Source organism: Castor canadensis, chromosome 13 (genome assembly GCF_047511655.1).
Source record: "Castor canadensis chromosome 13, mCasCan1.hap1v2, whole genome shotgun sequence".
NCBI lineage: Eukaryota > Metazoa > Chordata > Mammalia > Rodentia > Castoridae > Castor > Castor canadensis.
In genome coordinates, this window is record NC_133398.1 from 269,575 (window position 1) to 289,026 (window position 19,452).

The 19,452-nt window shown below is 43.8% G+C and overlaps 1 protein-coding gene across 9 annotated transcripts in view; it reads right to left on the reverse strand.

Annotated features, from left to right (window-relative positions):
- The window catches only part of Ehmt1 (euchromatic histone lysine methyltransferase 1), a 155,186-nt gene that overhangs the window by 66,487 nt on the left and 69,247 nt on the right, over positions 1-19,452 (reverse strand). For 7 of the 9 annotated variants that reach the window (XM_074052702.1, XM_074052695.1, XM_074052696.1 and 4 more), the window contains 4 exons: positions 17,761-18,317; positions 12,881-13,061; positions 3,651-3,808; positions 3,114-3,302 (listed from right to left, as the gene is read on the reverse strand). In XM_074052702.1, coding sequence (XP_073908803.1) covers positions 3,114-3,302; positions 3,651-3,808; positions 12,881-13,061; positions 17,761-18,317 — 1,085 coding nt within the window. The remainder of the gene's footprint in view (positions 1-3,113; positions 3,303-3,650; positions 3,809-12,880; positions 13,062-17,760; positions 18,318-19,452) is intronic. The other 2 variants (XM_074052703.1, XM_074052697.1) reach the window with 1 other exon arrangement.

Consider the following 19,452-nt stretch of genomic DNA (forward strand, 5'->3'; position numbering starts at 1 on the left):
GCCATCCTAGATGCCACTGTAAAGTAATCCCCCCGAATTCAAAGAACAAACAACTGTACTACATAATATGCTGTTCTTTAGTTAGTTTTTAAAACAGGACCTTGCTATGCTGCCCAACCTCCTATGCTGTTTCAAACTCCTAGACTCAAGTGATACTACTGCCTCTCAAGTAGCTGGGAATACAGGTACACACACTACCATGCCTGGCTTAAAATGTCTATTAAATAAATACATTCTCTGTTGGCTTTTCTCTTTAAGATATTCATATATAAATCTTGTTAACAGATTTCTAGAAATGAACAGCTTTCTTCCTGGGGTCAGCCCATTTACTGCCTAATGGTCATTGCTCCCTTAGTACAGAACTGCACTTGACCAGTGTTTCATGTGGGATTTTGGTAGTAGAGTGTGGAATGAGTGCAACCTCAGGAAAAGCTGCAGTGCTTTCTCTGTCTTTATCCTGCAGAAGAGTTCACATGACAAAACCACACTGGGCATTGCCCTGCTGGACCTTGAGATTTGCTCCTGCCATTTTATTTGATTTTCCACTGACTGAAGTTTCTTTTTGGTTTGCCTTTTGTTTCTTGGTTCTTTTGTTGGTGACAGTTAATTCATTTTCCATTTTACATCAATACCTGGAGTTATTTAGAGTGATTGACTGTCTAGATTCTTTCTGGAAGATGAGAACTTTAATCAAAGAATCTAGAAATACTCAAATTCACATGCCATCTGGTATAGGATTCAACTGGCATTTTAAATCAGTAGGAGAAGGAAATGTCAGGTGATAGATGGAGTCGGAACTCTGGCCGAGCCATTCTGAGGGAATTCTGGGATCTTTCCCAATTTACTTAAAAATTAAAAAGCTCCATCAAGGCTAGGTGTGGTGGTTCTTGCTTACAAGCCTAGCTTCTCAAAAGGAAGAGGCAGGAGGATCGTGGTCTGAGGCCAACCCAGGTAAAATCGTACCGAAAACAAACTAAAGCAAAAAGGTCTTAAGGGTATAGCTCAAATGGAGCACTTGCCTAGCAAGCATGAGGCCGAGTTCAAATTCCAGTACATGTATATATACATGTGTGTATGTATATCTGTCTCTATATATGTATATATGAAATTAAAGCTCTACTGAAATACAACTTATGTAACATAAAATTTACCCACTCTTAAGTATATCTACCTCAATTTTATCACAAATTCTGTATGAATCAAACATTTATATAGAAAAAATTAAATCAAACTAGTATTAGAAGATAGCTCAGATCAATTTACTAAAAATCAACAGGAGAGCCAGGGACTCACTGGTGGCTCATGCCTGTAATTCTAGCTACTCTGGAGGCAAAGATCAGGAGGACTGTGTTTCAAAGCCAACCCTGAGAAAATAGTCTGTGAGACTCTATCTTGAAAAATCCATCACACAAAAAGGGCTGGCAGAATGGCTCAAGCACTAGCATGAGGCCCTGAATTCAGACCCCTGTGCTGCCTAAATAAATAATAAATCAGCAGTAGAAAGGTTGGCTTATGATAATTATAACAGAACTCAGAAGTCATAAAGAAATAAGACTACTGCCTGTGTGTTTTGATTTGCAGACTAAGACAAGCAATTGAGAAACATCAAGTCAAAGATAACAGCACACTATACAAAGCTCCCAGGACCCCATTTGTAAGATATGTACAACATACTACAGAAGTGGGTCAAGGACATTTAATAGTTAATGCAGAAACAAATACCCTGTAATCAAAGATTGTGAGGAGGTGGATACAAGAGGATTGTGGTTTGAGATGAGGCAGTCATCTCAGCTGCAGAGGAGGCCACAGGTAGGAAAACTGCAGTCTGAAGTCCACCCTGCCCAACCCTTCCAGCAAAAAGGGTTTGGGGCATGGCTCAAATGGTAGAGCACCTGCCTAGCACATGTAAGTCCTTGATTTCAAATCCAAGTACTGCCAAAAAAAAAAAAAAAAGTACAACATATGTAACTGCTAAAAGTGAATCTGAGAGCTGGTGGAGTGGCTCAAGTGGTAGAACATATGCTTAGAAAGCATGAGACCCTGAGTTCAAACCACAGTATCACCAAAATAAATGAATGAATAAAAATTAATCTGAGATGTGCAACAAAACTAATGTCGTTAGATCACTGAGCAGTATCACCTGGGATTGTTGCCCAGCACTAGTTTTAGAGTAACTCACTAAATATAGTGCTCTACCTTAAGTTATGATGGTTGAAAATTTTCTCAAGAAAGTGTAACACATTTAGACAATGACCCCCAATATATTTATGCCAGTCCGACCCTTAACTTCCCATGTTCCCCCTTATCAAATCTGTTGTTGCTACTTTAACCCCCTCAGAACTAAAAGAGCTTAAATTTGTGCCTATACTTCACAGTCCACTCAGAAATTCTAAAAACTCTCTAGGTTTCTTTGAGACACTGGACCCAGTGCTGAGGCCCCAAGAAGCATCCACAGAAGGTCCCCAGGGACACTCACAGATGGTTCCCAGGAGCCCCTGCCAATGGTGCCATGCCCACCAGGGAGAATGCTGTAGGTGAGGCAAGACCAAAGGTGCTATGATTCCCAGTGCTCATCTTCAGATGGACACAGAACAGAACTGTCTGGAAAAGGAGCATTACTGGCACTTGTGATGCACCCAGAGTTAGCAGAATTGCATATACCATTCCACAGGCCCTCAGATAGCCCTGGACACACTCTGCAAGGAGGAGCAAAAGCTTCAACCTCCAGAAATTTGATTACCCCACCATGGAGTGTCCAGGATAGAGTGAGGGCAGTCACACAGAGGCCAATCACCAAGCAGCCATCAGGGGCACATGGTAGGCCAATGGATAATACTAGATTAATATTCTTACTCTTCCCAACCTAAGGCTTAAGAAGGAGCTCATGAGCTTATGTCAATGACACTATGCAGGAAGACAAACACTACTGAGATGTAAATAAACTAGTAATTCCAGAGAAAGAAAAGACAAAAATCCAAATAAATTAAAAAAAAAAAAAAAAAAAGTAGGAAATTTCACCAGGACCTACCAGAATCCAGAGCAGACTCTCAGGACCTACAATCAATTTCACAATTCCTTTCATTCGTGCCACTACCCAAGAAGCATGGTCTTACCTTTGGAGCACGGTCAGTCTCAGACATGCTCTCTTTAGAAGTCCTGCTGTCCTCTGTGGGAAATGCAGCAGCCTGGTCAGCTCCATGGTCCTCATCCTCTTCTAGCTCATCAGAGTCATCCTCTTCTGAGTCCATCTCCAAGCTCTCCCCATTCACATGTAGGGTGTTATCATCCAAGGCCTTCTCACCCTGGAACATGCAGTGCATAGCTCTCAGAAGGACCACTGCCTAGTACCAAAAAACCTGCCAACTCACTGTGAATTAGGATTTCTGGAGATGTGAGGGCCTGCCAGAACCAGGAATGTCGTGACAGTGTAAGCAGGGATGCTGGGGTAAGGGCAGGGTCTCCAACAACCCACCTGGACATAGAGGTTGTACCCTACAGCAGAAGAGCTCTAGAGCTTTGGTTCCTTCCACAGGATCAAGGTCATCCAAATTACTGATGACCTCACAGGATGCTTTTTTGACCAAAGAGGCCCTGGAACTGGAAATGTACTTCCAAGCACATGTGGCAAACAACTCACATGTCCCTCTTACCTTGGGGCCCACAGTGGAATGAGTTATGCTCTTAAACATCTCAATCACCGTCCTCTGCTTTAATACTTTGGTCTTTTTCTTGGGAACCAGGCTATAGGTTCCCATTCTTCGTTTTTTCTTCCGAGATACTGCAGCTGCTAAAACAAAAGGCAAGCAAGCTAAAAAAAAAAAAAAAGTCAAAAGGGGACAAAAAAGGAAAAGAAATAGCATTCAAATGTTTTTAGAGGCAGGAGACAGTTTACAAAACCTGATTACCAAACTCATCAGCAAACCCAATGACATCAGGCTCACTTCTGTGGGTAGCAACACAGGATGATAGTTATCTCTTACTTGGTACGAATTGTAGAGAAAGCCAAAACACTTCCAACATCACATTTTGTTCAGAATAAAACACTGAGCAAATATCATCACTCTACTTCACAAAGAGGAAAAAAATCACAAACTATCAGAAACAAGGCCTGGAGAAATGCCCACATGTGGCCTCCTCAGGCTTGAATAGAAGAGATACTACCTGTGAATGCCTGATGAATATATACTGAACATGTACAAACTTTTTTCTTTCATTATTCCCCAAACCTTGAAGTGTTAACAAATATAGACATAGTTGGTAGGTTCATGGTATTAGGTGCTATAACCAAACTAGAGATGATTTACAGTACAGGGAGGATGTGTGGCAATACTGTACTGTATTATATAAGGGACTTGAGCATCTGCAGATTTTGCTAACCATGAGGAGAGTGTTCCTGGAACCCATCCCTCATGGAAACCAAGGCAGGACTGCATACAGCTTCTCAGTAGTTTTATTTTTTTCGGTACTGGGGCTTGAACTCAGGGCATACACCTTTAGCCACTCTACAAGCCCTTTTTTTGTGTGTGTTAGGTATTTTCAAGATAGGTCTTACAAACTATTTGCCTGGGCTAGCTTCAAACCACGTTCCTCATGATTTCTGCCTCCTGAGTAGCTAGGATTATAGGCATGAGCCACCAGCGCCTGTCTAGTAGTTTTTTCCTTAACTCGTCATAATAGTCCATGATAATTAATGTACAGGCCAAGGCATACTGACTGTTCATAAATGAAGTCTTGCAGGCTTCAAGGCCATGCACCCGAACCCTTCACAGCAGCAGTTGGAGGCTGCTGTCACGCTATGAAATGAAGAGTCACCCTCAAAAGCCTAAGGTTATTTCCCACATGCCTGTCCACAGAAACAGTTTGCTGACTCCACAGTGACCTTCAGGGTAAGGACAAGGGAGACAAATGTGCCTGGGAACTGTCTGGAAGTTGGTAGGACATTCTAATGGTCTTTCTTACCAGGTTAACTAGCTACACATGTGACACACATACCAGTGAAGTACAGAATTTACTGTTCTAGTGAAAGTCACAAAAATGTCAGTGAACAAATTCAGAAAATGGTTTACTGAGCACCTGGACATCTATGAACAGGTGGCTGAAGCATGAATGGGGGGGAGGGATGTTCTGCCTCATTTCTGCAGGGGAGGTCTTCACAGTGACCAATCAGAGGGTCCAGGCCCAGAGTCAGAAGACAGGGATCCAGAATGATGATCAGGGTTAGGAGAAGGAACTGAAGGAAAGCTGGCAGTCAGTTCAGAAAGGGATGTAGGGCCTCCTTGAGTGGAGAGCTCATGGTCCAGACCTCAAAGAGAGGCAGGAGGGGGAGGGGCCTGGTACACAGAGCTTTAGGGTAAGAACCCCAAGAACTCATGGCCCAGACCAGTATCTCCAAAGCATTCTGGGAGACTCAAGCACAGGCCAGCAGAGACAACGCAGTGGGGGCAAGGGCACGTCCAGCTGCTCTACAGAAAGGCAGTGTAGCAGCTGTGGTTAGAAAGAAAGGCAGCATACTCTGGAAAGCAGACGAGGCTGACTGGGTGGCCAAAAGAAACAGGAAGCCCAAGACCACTCCAGTCACTTTTGCAGCCTTCAAGTGACTTCTTCCCTTGGGACACAGAAAAAGCACCTGGCTGGCCTCACCCCTGGGGGCAGAACACAAAGGCCAGTAACCTGGGTCAAAGCCTCCTGCTTCCTTATTCAAAAAGTCCATGGACATTCCAGGTCCCTCTAGAATCTACCTACAAAGAGCCCAGACACCACCTGCATGAGTAACTGAAGATAGCTTGCCTCAAACCATGTCCAGAGGCGACTGTCCACAAGGTAGAAAGGAGCTTCACCTTTAGGGCTCCTCTGTAGCACAGCAATAATCTGTAGTCTATGTAGAGTGGAAGCTCAAACTGATTTCAGGAATAAGTTTTCTGCGTGTGTGTTAGTCTTACAACACACAGAACATAAATTTGCCATCTCAGTCATTAAATGTACAGTTCATCGATACATCCATCTCCATTGCTCTTCATATCTTGTAAAATGCAACTCTGTCCCCATGAAAAACTGACTCTCCAGCTGGTAGCATCCACCATTCTAATGCTCTGCCTCTATGATTTTGACTACTCTAGCAACTTCATACAAATGAAATCATGTAATACTTGTCCTTTGTATTGTTTCACTTAACATAATGTTCTCAACGTTCATCTACTCTGCAGCATATCGCAGAATTTTTCTGTTTTCTGGGGGTGGGGGGTTTACTGGGGGGGTTGAAGTCAGAACCTCGCACTTGCTACGCAAGTGTTTTACCATTTGAGCCACTCCGCCAGCCCTTTATTCACTGGTTATTTTTGAGATAGGGTTTTGTATTATGCCCTTTTCACTGTTACAACAATGCTAACAAATCCAACACTGCAGTCCTTCCCCTCTCTTTTCCTCTAAGAGTTCTATAATTTTAGGTCTTACATTTAGGGTTCTGACCATGTTGAGTTAACTTTTGTACATGGTATGAGGTAGATACCAGCACCATTTGTTGAGAAACTGTCCTCCTTTCCCCCACTGAGCAGCCTTGTTCATCTTGTCAAAAATTAACTGACCAAGCAAAGCAAGGTGGTGTGCACCTATAATCCCAGCTACTCGGGAGGCTGAGGCTTGGGGATTATGAGTTTGAGCCCTGCTGAGGCAACACAGCAAGACCAATCTCAAAAAAAAAGGGAAAGATGGCCCAAACGATGTATACACATATGAATAAATCTATAAACAATTTTGAAAATTCTTAGAAAAAAATTCATTTCATTGGTCACATGTGTAAGGAATTATTTCTGAGCTATTCTATTCCAGTACACTTTTTTTTTTGGCAGCACTGAGGTTTGAACTCAGGGCCTCATGCCTGCTAGGCAGGTGATCTACCACTTGAGCCACTATGCCAGTCCCCTTGCTGTCTTTTGGTTATCATTTGCATGGATTTTGGGGCATAGGGGTGTTACCAGAGTTTAAACTCAAGGCCTTGCACTTGCTAGGCAGGTGCTCAACCATTTGAACCATGTCCTCAGTCCCTTTTGCTTTAGTTTGTTTTTAGATAGGGTCTTGTGCTTATGCCTGGGCTGGCCTCAAACTGTGATCCTCCTAGCTCTGCTTCCCAAGTAGCTGGGACTACAGATGTGAGCCACTATACCCAGTCCTGTATTTTTTAAAATACTGAAATACTGAAATGTGTAAATTCTTCTCCATATCCTTTTGCGTATAAGGTTACTATGGGGATTACATTATTATGCTACAGTCCCAGTACCCTAATTTGAACTTACTTCAGTTTTTTTGTTTGTTTTCTTGAGGCAGGGTCTACCTATGTGGCCCAAGCTGGCCTCAAACTCGCAATCCTCTTGTCCCAACCTCCCAGATGTTAGAATTACAGGCATGCACCACCATGCCCAGCTCATGAATCCAGCTTAACTTCAATAATATACAAAAACTCCTCTCCTTTATAGCTCTCATACCATCCTTTTGGCTATTATCACCAAATTACATCTTTATTCACAATACAAAGTAACAACTAATAATTATATTCGTCTCTTAAATTACATTTAAAAAATGAGCAGTTACAAGCCAAAATTGCAGTACAACTGATCATTGTTTTTATAATGTATTCCTCACTTGTTCTGCCACTTGAGCCAGGCCCCAAGCCTTTTGCTTTTAGTTTGTTTTTCAGATAGTTTCATGCTTTTGCCTGGGCCAGTACTGGACTATGATCCTCCTATCTCTACCTTCCAAATAGCTGGGATTATAAAAAGTGTGCACCACCACACTCAGCCCGAGACCTGTATTTCTTTATACAACCTGGAGTCATTGCATAGTATACTTTCCTTTCACCCTGAACAAATCCTTTAAGCACGTCTTGTAGGGCAAGTCTAATGGTAACTAATTCCTTCAACTGTATTTATCTTGGAATATCTTAATTTCTGCCTCACTATTAAAGGAACATTTGGATGGATTCTTGGCTGTCAAGTTTCTTTCTTTTTGAATTTATCAATTTCTGTTAAGAAACCTACAGATAACCATACTAGGGATCCCTTGTACGTGGTAAGTCATTTCCCTCTTGCTGATCTCAAGATTCTCTCTCTGTCTCTATCTTTCAAAGTCTGGTTATAATACATCTCAGCATGGGTCTCTTTGAGTTCACCTCATCTGAAATTGGTTGAGCTTCCTGAACATATCATGTCTTTCATCATACTTGGGAAACTTTAGCCATTTTTTCTTTAAGTATTCCTTCTCTCTCTCTCTCTCTCTCTCTCTCTCTCGCCACCCCCCCCCCCCCCCCGTCTCTCTCTCAAAAATTTTTGTCTGGGAGACCTGCCTTCGAGTCTTTCTGAGGTGATTTTCTGCTGATTTACTATTTCCTTTGAATTGGTCACACTTCCCTGGGTTTTCTTGTGCCTGGTGACTTTTGTCAGAAACCAGACATCTGGTTCTAGTGATGTGGTCACTCTGGAAAGCAGCTACTGAGCCTTCCTCAAGGCTTGCTGTTTGCTGTTTACTGCTTTGTGTTTTGGGTAGCTGTGGGCTATCTCTGTGCCAAGGATTACCCTGAAGTGTAGATTTAAGGTCCTGTCACTCCTCTTCTGAACTTGAACCTCTCCCTGAGCATACAGTCATTTTCTAGCTTTCCCTATACATATACTTGCTTTTGAATGTCCTAGTCTTTAATGTTTAGGTCCCAAGAAGCAAAAAAAAAAAAAGAAGGTAGAGAACAGAAAGGGCATTGGCTCTTCAAGACCCCTAGCAGTCACTTGGGGGTGGGGGACTTGCAACAACCTCACCACAGCCTCCTAGTCTGGTACTTGTATAAGAGCACAGACTGCTGCTATCTGGAGGACAGGGCCCTTTCTGCTGCCCTGGCTCCTAGAGCTGAATGCTAGATGCTCGAGGACACGCACACTCCCAGTATGGTGGGCTTGGCTGGGCGCATCTGTGACTCTGCTACAGGCTAAGACTGACACTATACTACCATTCCTGCCACGATGGACTACTATAGGCTCAAATCCAAGCACTCCCTGGGAAGTTGCAAATCTTCCACAGATTTGAGTCCCAAAGCAGCCAGAGCAGACAGATTGCCAGTATAGCTGCAGTCCAGGTGGGACACAGCTCCGGCTGCTTCTTGTTCCACTATACCCCAGGTTCCTCTGAAAGAGGTGTTGGTCGGAATTCTGTGGGTTTTTAATCAAGAACATCTACACACAGAAAAGAAAACAGAAAGAACCACTGACAAAGGAACAATCCACTTTGCCAAAAGAACTAAGGCCCAATTCTAGACACCTGTGAGCCTCTGCCAGTTTGCTCCCCTGGGGATGCAATGGGTTCTCAATCTCTGACTTTTCACACAAAAGAGTGGAGGGGTGAGATATAAGTCCTGCAGGCTTCTATCTGCTTGAGAAAGGAACAAACTGCCCCATAGAGCTTGTCTATGGCTTCAGACAGAAAATGTACTTTTAGTCAAATGGAATCTGCTCATCTTTCCTGCCTGTGGTTGACTCACTGGTTCAGCAGGAATGAAAAGAACAGACTTCTGTGATCCTCACCACAGTAATATTAAAGATTAATAAAGAGATGGCTTGATATCTTACGACAGTCTGACACAACACTGACACTGGCTCTGACCCTGCCCAGAAGGAAGCACACGGCGTGCTGAGGAAGCAGCAATGAGAGACAGAGGCTGTCCCGCTCCTGTTTTCATCACCTTTCCTACCACACTGATAGTGGCCTCCACCGTCCCCAACTCAGGACAAGAGCATTTTCCCCGGAGATTGCTGCATAGCCACCAGCGATGGTGGCAGGACAAGATGGCCATGCAGGGCATGCTCCTCTCTGGAAAATACTTTCAGGCAAAGGAACTGTGAGTTCTTGCCACCACCACCACCACCACCGAAAGTGGGCAAGTCCTAAGGCTGGGAAGCAAAGAAGCAGATGGGCTAGGGAGCATATGCAAAAACAAAACCAAACTGTCAGGTGAGTGCTGGGAACATATCACATCGTCAGTATGAGGACATCCCAAAACAGACTGACCTGCCCTATGCTAACATTACCTATGTTAATGAACTGAAACTTCCAGCTCACAGGGAACGAAGGGAAGCGATATGGAAGGGTATGAAAAGATAAACTGGGCAAACGTTGAGCACATGGGCATTTTGTTTTAGATAGCTCTTATCAAAAAGAGGATGAAATAATAAGACTAAAATATCTTAGCATTAACCAAAACATTGACTCTTGACGTTCCATGCCAGTCCTTACATACATGAGTTTAACTATAGAGCTTTGCAGAGTGCCAAGTTTAACTGTTTGAACTGAGGCAAATAATCAAAAAGGAGAAGGGACTGTTTTCAGCCTGGGAAGGAAAAGGACAAGATGAGCCTGGGTCATCTAGTCCAGCCAACAGTAATGGACACATCTGAGGACCCAGGATCTGGCTAACGGCAGCTGATGGCCAAACCCCAGATGGCTCAAGCAATAAAAAATGGTAGTAATGGAATATAGCCTAAAGACTCAAATGAGTTTACAAGTTGCTATGGTTTAATACTTTTGTTTATTTGTTTATGAAATAAGGGTCTGCTACATGGCCCAGGCTGGCCTGAAACTCAAGTTCCTCCTGCCTCAGCCTCCTCAGTGCTGAGATTACAGGTGTGAACCACCACATCCAGCTTATAGGATCTTGAATGTCCAAAGGCCATATATTAAAGGCTTGGTCCCCAGTGTCGTGCCACTGTAAGGTAGTGGAGTTTTAAAAGATAGGGCCCAGTGGGAGATCTTCAGGTCACTGGGGATGTGTCCTCAGAAGGGATAGAGGGAAACCCACTAAAATCTTTTAAGTTGGGGTGGAAGGAGAAGGAGATGGGAAGAGTCCCACAGAAAAGGTGAATGTGATCAAAGGACATTATGTGTCATATAAAAATCACAATGAAGCCCCTTTGCACAATTAATTTTTGACTAATTTTTTTTTCTTTTTTAAAGAAAGAAATAGTGAGTCCCTGGTCCTTCTTCTTTCTTTATTTTCACCTCTGAGCCACTGGGTGAGTACTTCTGCTCTGCCACATGTTCCTGCCATGTGCCACCAAAATAACCTTTTTCTTTGTGTAAGCACATTATCTTAGTTACGTGATTATAGTAATAGAAAGCTAACACATGAGACAACACTTAAAAATAGGTAAGCTAAGTGGACAGGAAAGTGAAGCACCTCTTAAGGAGAGAGAGAAATGTAACTCATCAACAGAGAGAAAGCAACAAGACAGAGACCACCACTCGGAGTCCACTCTCTTCAGCACTTCCTGGTAGGCTACAATGAGAAGCAGGACACTGCAAAGACTCAGTCTCTTTCCAAGACACATACAAGGACAACTTAGGGAAAAGGAACTTTACAATGCAGAGACCTGTAGCCTCTTCTTGGCCCTAACAGGACAAAAAGCTACCAGAATGCAACTATTAGACAGGGAGCAGCCCCTTTGGTACTCCATGGTCCTCCAGAAGCACTTGGAAAACCTTATCAGGCAGGTTGCACCTAGCTTGTGCTCTCGAACACCAAAGTCAGGAAGGCCAAAGAAGGCCGAGATATTTCAGATTAAAGACTAACAAGACACGACAACCAGGTAACCATAGAATCTAGGATAAGAATTTTTCTTTTGTTGAAGGGACATTAATGAGAAACTGGCAAAAATTGAGCAATGAACTAAAATTATATCATAGCATCACAACAAGGTTAATTTCTTGATTTTGACTACTGTATTATAGTTATCTAAAAGAAATGTCCTTGTTTTTAGGGGCATTATACCATTATTTTTAGGAAAAACATGTAGGTTATTTAGAGGTACAAGTCTGCAACTAGCAGGTTATGTTCATGCTTGAGAAAAAAAGGTGTTTTTTTTTGGGGGGGGGGGAGGCATAATTGTGCCTTTTGGTAAAAGAAGGGAAGGGCACACAGAAATCCTTTGCAGAATTTCTGCAACTTTGCTGAAGCCTGAAATTACTTACAAATAAAAAGATTAGCCAGCATGGTGGTGCATACCTGTAATGTCAGTACTTGGAACATTGAGGCAGGAGGACTGCCAAGTTCAAGGTCAGTCTGGGCTACATAGCAAGTTCTAGGCCAACCTGAGCTACACAGAGACCCTACACAGAGACTGGAGAGGAGTGGAGGGGAAAAAGAAAAGAATACTTTAAAAATCTGGAAAAGAAATGACCAATGACCAGGTGAGACTCTCAAAGAAAGTCTTTCAGGTCAACAACATTGAGGAAAGCTTGCTGGTGAACCCTTTCCAACATCAAACTCACCATTATCAAACTCCATGATAAGGGAATAGCCCATCTCTTCAGGAACAGTGCCACAGCACAGGTCCTGGAAGCTGAGGAAGGAAAGCCTGGGGAGCCTGGGTATCCTTCACTCTGAGGCACACAGCCTACTAGTAGCCTCCTGTGGGGCCACTTACGCTCCCTCACTTCCTCCAAGAGGCCCTCAGTAGTAAGTTTGTCCCCTCCCCCAACTGAGGAGGGGCAAAGCAAGCTCAGCAGAGTGGAGAAATGCCCACAGAGAAGTGGTTAGTGATAAAGCTGGAGTCTTTGGCACCCCAAGGTGCCACATCCTAGTGCTTCCAACTGCACCTAACTTAGATCTGGGAGTGTTCTCAAACAGACCACTTGAGTAAGATTTTATTAACAACACAATGTTCACCTTGAGACTGAAGGCAAGCAAGGAGAACAGAGCAGGTGTCACACAAGGCTTTAGGACAAAGGTCGGGGACCCCTAAGCCACACAGGGCTATCACTCATTATTTATCTTAAGCAGCACCCATGACACCATCTGGAGGACAGGGGCTGAAGGCACACATGCAGAAAGACAGTTGTTGGTCCCCTTTACCTGTCTGTGACTTTGTGGTGGCCATGTAGCATTGGTTCTGAGGTAGTGACTGGTGAAGGGATGGGAAGGGGGGTAAAAGCGGCTGTCGTCCACAGTCAGAAATGTTTCTGTTGACTTCCTCTTTTGGATCCTTGTGGTCTCTAGATTCTCGAACTTCTCTGGGGTCCTTGCTGGCCACATGCTTCAAAACAAAGACAATTAACAACTGTGACTGTGCACAAGCATACTGTCACTGAAATAACATGCACCCAAAATCACATCAGGTAATTCCCATCAACTGAAAGATGGGTCATGATAGGAGAAAGTAGAAAGTTCACAAGTCCACACAGCATGGCTGCCATCAAAGAAACACCTGGTGCTAGGACACATGTGCCTGTCACCTGCAGAATGACTGAAGTTAGCATTGCAAATCATGGCCCAAGTTAAGAACAGGCTTACAGGTCTAATGGTAAGAAGGAGAAGGCCCGAAGAGAAGAGAAGACAAGAGAAAAGGCAGGAGCAGTGGCTTATGAAACATTTTCTACCTGATTTTTTCTGGAAAAAAATCTGTCAACACTTGATTTAGGTAATAAATGTTACTGACCTAAAAAACAAAACAAAACCCCAACGTGGGCAGCATCAAAAACTCTCAGGAGGCCAGGCACCAGTGGCTCAAGTGGTAGAGCACAAAGCCCTGAGTTCAAACCCCAGTATTCAGGAAAAAAACAAAAAACAAACAAACAAACAAACAAAAGAAACAAAAATTCTCAGGGAATGCATTCAGTTTCATGACTACACTTTCCAGTATCTCCTATATGGCATATATTCCATGATAAATAATTATGACACATTTAAAAAATGGTCTTTTGCTGTTTTACAGATCTAAATCTGCTTTAGTCTTGGCCTTTCAAGACCCCTACAAGGCAGCTTAGCTGTGGGATGCCAACAATAAGTTCCTGGAATCATTGTCACCCTGCTTTCACTTCATACTGCTGAGCACCTCTAAACCTCCATCCTCTATCTGCTTCCATGAAGCCTGGAGATGGTTTGTCTCAAATACAATTCAGTTTAACCAAATTTTATTGTGTACATGGTAACTGCCCTAAGTAATGAAGAGTATTCAAAGACAAGGCTTCCTTCAACATATGGTACTGAGAAAATGGGATACCCACATGCAGAAGAATGAAGGACCCTTCCCTCATACCATATACAAGAGATAACTCTCATGCAGTCCCCTTCCCTTGCTGCCCCTCCCTATCACCTTTCCCCTCTCCTCCTGCTCCCTCAACATCCCCTGGCAGTCACTTCTCAGGCTTCTTGCCAGTCAGACCCTAAGCAGCAGGGAGAATTCTCAAGCTGGACACTACTCATCACTAACTTGAACCATTACTAAGAACTGACCTCACCTATAAGGTGGAATGGCAGGGCCACCTCCCTTCCCACACCCAGAGGAGAAGTTGAGTGATATCCCACTGACACTTTCTGGAGTGTGCACAATTCAGAAGAAAAAGAAACTAGAGAAACTTCCAAGATCTAGACCAGGTGAACAGCTCTCATGAACTCTCTCAAGAGCAGAACCCAGAAAAGAAAACTGATAAGCTAGACTACTTCAAGACAAAAAATTAGGACCAGGTGTGGTGGAATATGCCTATAACTTCAGCACCTGGGAGATGGAGGCATGAGCATCACAAGCTTGAGGCCAGCCTGGGCTACATAGCAAAACCCTGTCTCAAAAGGAAAACCAAATGAAAAACAAAACAAAACATGTTGCTCTAGAAAAGACTTTCTGAGAGAAAAAAGGTAAGCTCCAGAAAGAACATATCTGCAAGCCACATAACCACCAAAGGACTCATATGCAGAAAAAAGCTCACAAAACACCTAATCATAAAAGGTGCAAGTGGAGCCAGGCACCGGTGACTCATGCTTATAATTCTAGCTACTCAGGAGACAGAGATCGGGAAAATCACAGTTTGAAGCCAGCTTCACGCAAATAGTTCAGGAGATCCTATCTCAAAAAAACCTAACACAAAATAGGGCTGGTGGAGTGACTCAAGTGATAGAGCGCCTACATAGCAAGCCTAGCAAACATGAGCTCCTGGGTTCAAACTCTAGTGCCACCAAAAAAGAAACAAGTGCAAGTGGTGTGAAAGATAGCTACGCAGGAGGAAGAGATCAGGAGGATCGTGGTTCAAGGCTAGCCCAGGCAAGGAAAAGTTAGAGAGACTCTATCTCAAATAATAACTAGAGCACAGTGCTGCATACCTATAATCCCAGCTATGTGGGAGGTAGCTTTTTTTGGTCTGAGGCCAGGCCTGGCAAAAAGCTCAAGAGTCTATCTAAAAGCAAAAAGGGCTACAGATGTAACTCAAGTGACAGAACACTTGCCGAAGGCCCTAGTTCACAACTTCAGTACAACCAAAAAAAAAAAAAAAAAAAAAAAGATCTGGAAGACATTTTACTAATGACAACACAGCTGGTAAGTGAGCACATGAGAAACACTCCACACTGGAGCCACGGGGAAGTGCAAGTTGAATCACAGCGAGATGCCACCACTGCACACAAGAGCACCAGTAACAGCAGCAGAACAAAATGCTGATGAGGATACCAGAAACCAGATGGCCCTGACACTGCTGGGAAATGTGCCATGTGCAGTACCCTGATTTATGGTTTGCCAGTTTCTTATAAAACTGAACATCTAATTGCACACAACCCTTAATGGTATCCTGGACATTTAACCAGAGGCAAAAGCGTGTTCATAAATGGTCAAAGCAGCTTAGCAGCCAAGCCTAAACATATCCACACTGTGCATAGCCTGCAGAGAAGCAGACTGGTGGGCAGCCTGGATGGGCCTTAAGAGAGCTATGCTGCGGGAAAAGGTTCCATATGCTATGATTTGCTTGTAGGTATCTGAAGTAACTGAACTGCAGAAATGAAGAACAGACTAGAGGTTGTTGGGAGTCAGGGATGAGGCTGGTGTTATGGAAAGCTCCATACTTGGGGTGGTTATAAACATCCGCACTTGCTCGTGCACATACATGTGCATAAATGTTAGGATAAAGCTGAGCACCACACCAGCCTGACTGAGTGCCATGTATGGCTCTGTGGTTGCTGCAGAGATTATGGGGCAGTGGTGGGTGCAATGTGGAGCTGTGCTGCTAGCCACTGACCCCTAAGCACAAGGTCCCCAAGCCATCAGTGTTCTCTGCCAAGCAGCTGTCTAGGTGCAGATAAAACTGTACCAATTAAATGTCCTGCTTTGGACACTACTCTAGGTATGTAAGATGTCACCATCAAGGGAAACTAGGTAAAAAGCACGTGGAATGTGAATATGTAATTTCCCCCGCCCCCAAGTTTGACATGTATAGAAGAATGCTGCAAAAGGCTGAAACTGAATCAGGCTAGGACTTGAGCCATCCCAGGGTGACAGGTGGGTGTCACACCATGTAGCACCTAGGTAGCTGCCTGGCAAAGAACAGAACACTGATGGCTTTGGGATCCCGTGCTTTGGGGTCAGTGGTTAGGTTAGCAGCACAACTCCACACTGCACCTACCACTGCCCCATAATCTCTGCAGCAACCACAGAGCCATACATGGCACTCAGTCAGGCTGGTCCATAGACAAAAACAGGGGGGAGCACCCTGAGAAGAGGTATACATCAGAGAGGAAAACCATCATGAGTAAAAGCTGCCATGTCCTAATAGAATGTGTGTGAGGAGCCAGAGTTCATAACAGAAACTATCAAATTACAATCAGAATCTTTTGAAGGATAAGATGAAAGATGATGCAGAACAGGTTTTAATTAAAAAAAAAAAAAAAAAAAAACAACTAACCACAGATGACAGATATGAGAAAAATAAAAGACAGCAATATATGGAATGAACAGAAGAATGTAAAGGTCTAAAGGAATAAAGGAGGAAGTAGAAAACAGGCAATGCACTGCCCAGAGAGCCAGAAGACCCAGTGTCCACCTAAAAAGAATTTTATGAGAAAGAGACAAAAAGACAATTGTACACTGTGTGTTCCTGAAGCTGGTGACACAAATCCTCAGATCGGCAGGGAAAGGTCCCGAATGGGAATCCCTACAGGCTGCAGAAGAAACAGCAGAAATCTACACATGAATGACAAGACCATCTTAGAATATAACAACACTGCCAATCTTCAGAAATCCTGATCATAAACCCAGAATCCACCCCCAGTCAAATTAATATCAGAAAGCAAAGTTAATAGCCATACGCATTTTGAAAAATATCTATCATGCACAGGCCATGTAAGACATGGGGATGAGCAAAAGCCCAGCAAGCATTAGGTGTAAGAATCTCTTCTGTGCTAAGTGCTCAGGACATAGGACTCATTTTGCTCACAAGGTAACCCTAAGCCTGGTGCATCTTTACACAGTCCTCTGTCCCCAAACTTCTGTCATACCATGGACCTAAACAACCAACTTCATATCCATGTGCTTCTCAGCAGCAGTGCTAAACCTTCCCAAGTTGGAATGAAGCCTCCAGGCCACAGCAGCAGAAGTCCTCTGCCTAACATTGTCTAGCATATTTTCACATGGACAAAAGAAGCCACCAAGAGACACCCTGGAGAGGAGACCGAGGCAGTGTCATCTGGCTTTGTCACTTATGCACAAGGTGTTCGCAGTATCTCCTAACTTCTCACAGACCTAGAGGCAACCACTGCCATTCACTAGCTTTTCTCTTTAATGCACTCGTTAAAACAAAGCAGGGATAAAGATGTGGCTCAAGTGGTAGAGCATCTCTGTAGCAAGCACAAAAGCCTTGAGACAAATCCCAGGGTTTAAACAAGAAAGAGAGAAAGACAGATACACACACAGACAGAAAGACAGAGACAGAGACAGAGACAGAGAGAAGAAACAGCAAGAGAAGATACAAAATTACCAGGCCCAGTATGGATTTCGGCATGGTCTTGCGTGCCCTGTGAACCCTGACATCAGTGCCAGGTGCTGCAGGCTTCCTGTCCTCTGTGTCTGCACTCCCTTCCCCGAGCACAGCAGGCGCTGTGGCTGGCAGCTGGAGAAGTGAACTTGGAGTCCTGCCTTTACTGGCTCCTGCAGGAAGGGTTTTTGCAGCATGGCCAGGAAGTGAGGAGGCCAGAGTGTTGGGAGTCCTCAAAGGCTGTCCCTGCAGGGCGGGTTTATTTAAGAAGTATCCGTTGCTGCCAATGACAGAAGTCTGCAGGAAGTCATCAGCTGTAACATGATTTTGCTTCCCCACTTCAGTGTCTCTTTCTGAAACCCCGTTCTCTGCTATTCGGGATGCTCTGTGGGTACCTTCCTGGGGGCTGGCTCTCATGCTCTCCTGAGTATTTTTGGCCACATTTTGGTGATTGGTGTCACCACTCTTTTCACAAGACCCGTTGGTTTCGCCATCTGCAGCCACAGGGGCCTCTCCTGCCTGTTTTTCTGTGGAACCTTCATCAGCAGCCATAGGTATATCTGTAAACAGAGAAAGGAAGGTCACTGACTGCTGGTACCTGCCTTCCCACACAATCGTAACCAGCATAAGCTGCAATTTCTTTGACTGATTTACACAAAACTGTCTACATGGCTGGGAGTGTTGCTCAGTGGTAGAGCAGCTGCCTAGCATGCATGAAGCCCTGGTTCTACCCAAGCACCATAAAAATTGCCTATAGAAATCTTTACATACAAACCCAACACTTAAGTTCAACCGGTTAAATGTAAAATTGTCTCTTAAACATTAACTTTTGGTTAAGTTTGAGGGGTCATCCATTTAAGAAAAGCCTGCGTGTAGTTGGTGATAAAAACTAGGCTCCAGAAGGAGCTTCACGTGGGCAAACAGAACTCAAAAATGATCAGGTGTCAATCTATCCTTGGTCTGCATGCCCTTCTGTTGGAACCCACACTCCTCTGACTAACAGTCGTGCCCAGGATGGTCAGAAATAAGACATGCATTTTATATCAGAAGACTGAAAAGTGTATTTAGCTATCAATGAGCGGAGGCAGAGGACTCATGGTCACACCCTTGGAGGCAGGAGGAGTTTCTGCTCCACCCTCACCACCTTGTCCTTGGCCCTCTTTTCATTGCACCTATCATCTAACATACTATATTCTGTACTGCTTACCCATTCTGGCTAAATTTCTTCTGCCCCTAGAATCCAAGTTTTCTGACACTATGGACTTTGTTCACCACTGCACCCTAAGCACAGAAACATGGTCTGGTACATAATATTTGTGCAATAAATACTTTCTGAATGAATAAACAGCTATTAAATTTTTTATGCCCTCAGCAAAATAGAAGTGAAGATTTCCTAAACTTAGAGAAGGCTAGAAACAAAATTTTGCAACAAATGTAAACTCATTCAGAAATATGAAATTAAGTTGTATATAAGATCAGAAATAGGTAGGTGTGATGACTCATTCCTGTAATCCCAGCTACTCAGGCGAGACCCTATCTCAACTAACAGCTGGGTGTAGTGATGCAGGCCTGTCATCCCAACTACATGGGAATAAAGAGGAGGATCACAGTGTAGGTGGGCCTGACCAAAAACCTAAGCCCCATCTCAAAACGACTAAAGTAAAAAGGGTGTTTGGTGGAGGGGGAGGGAACCCT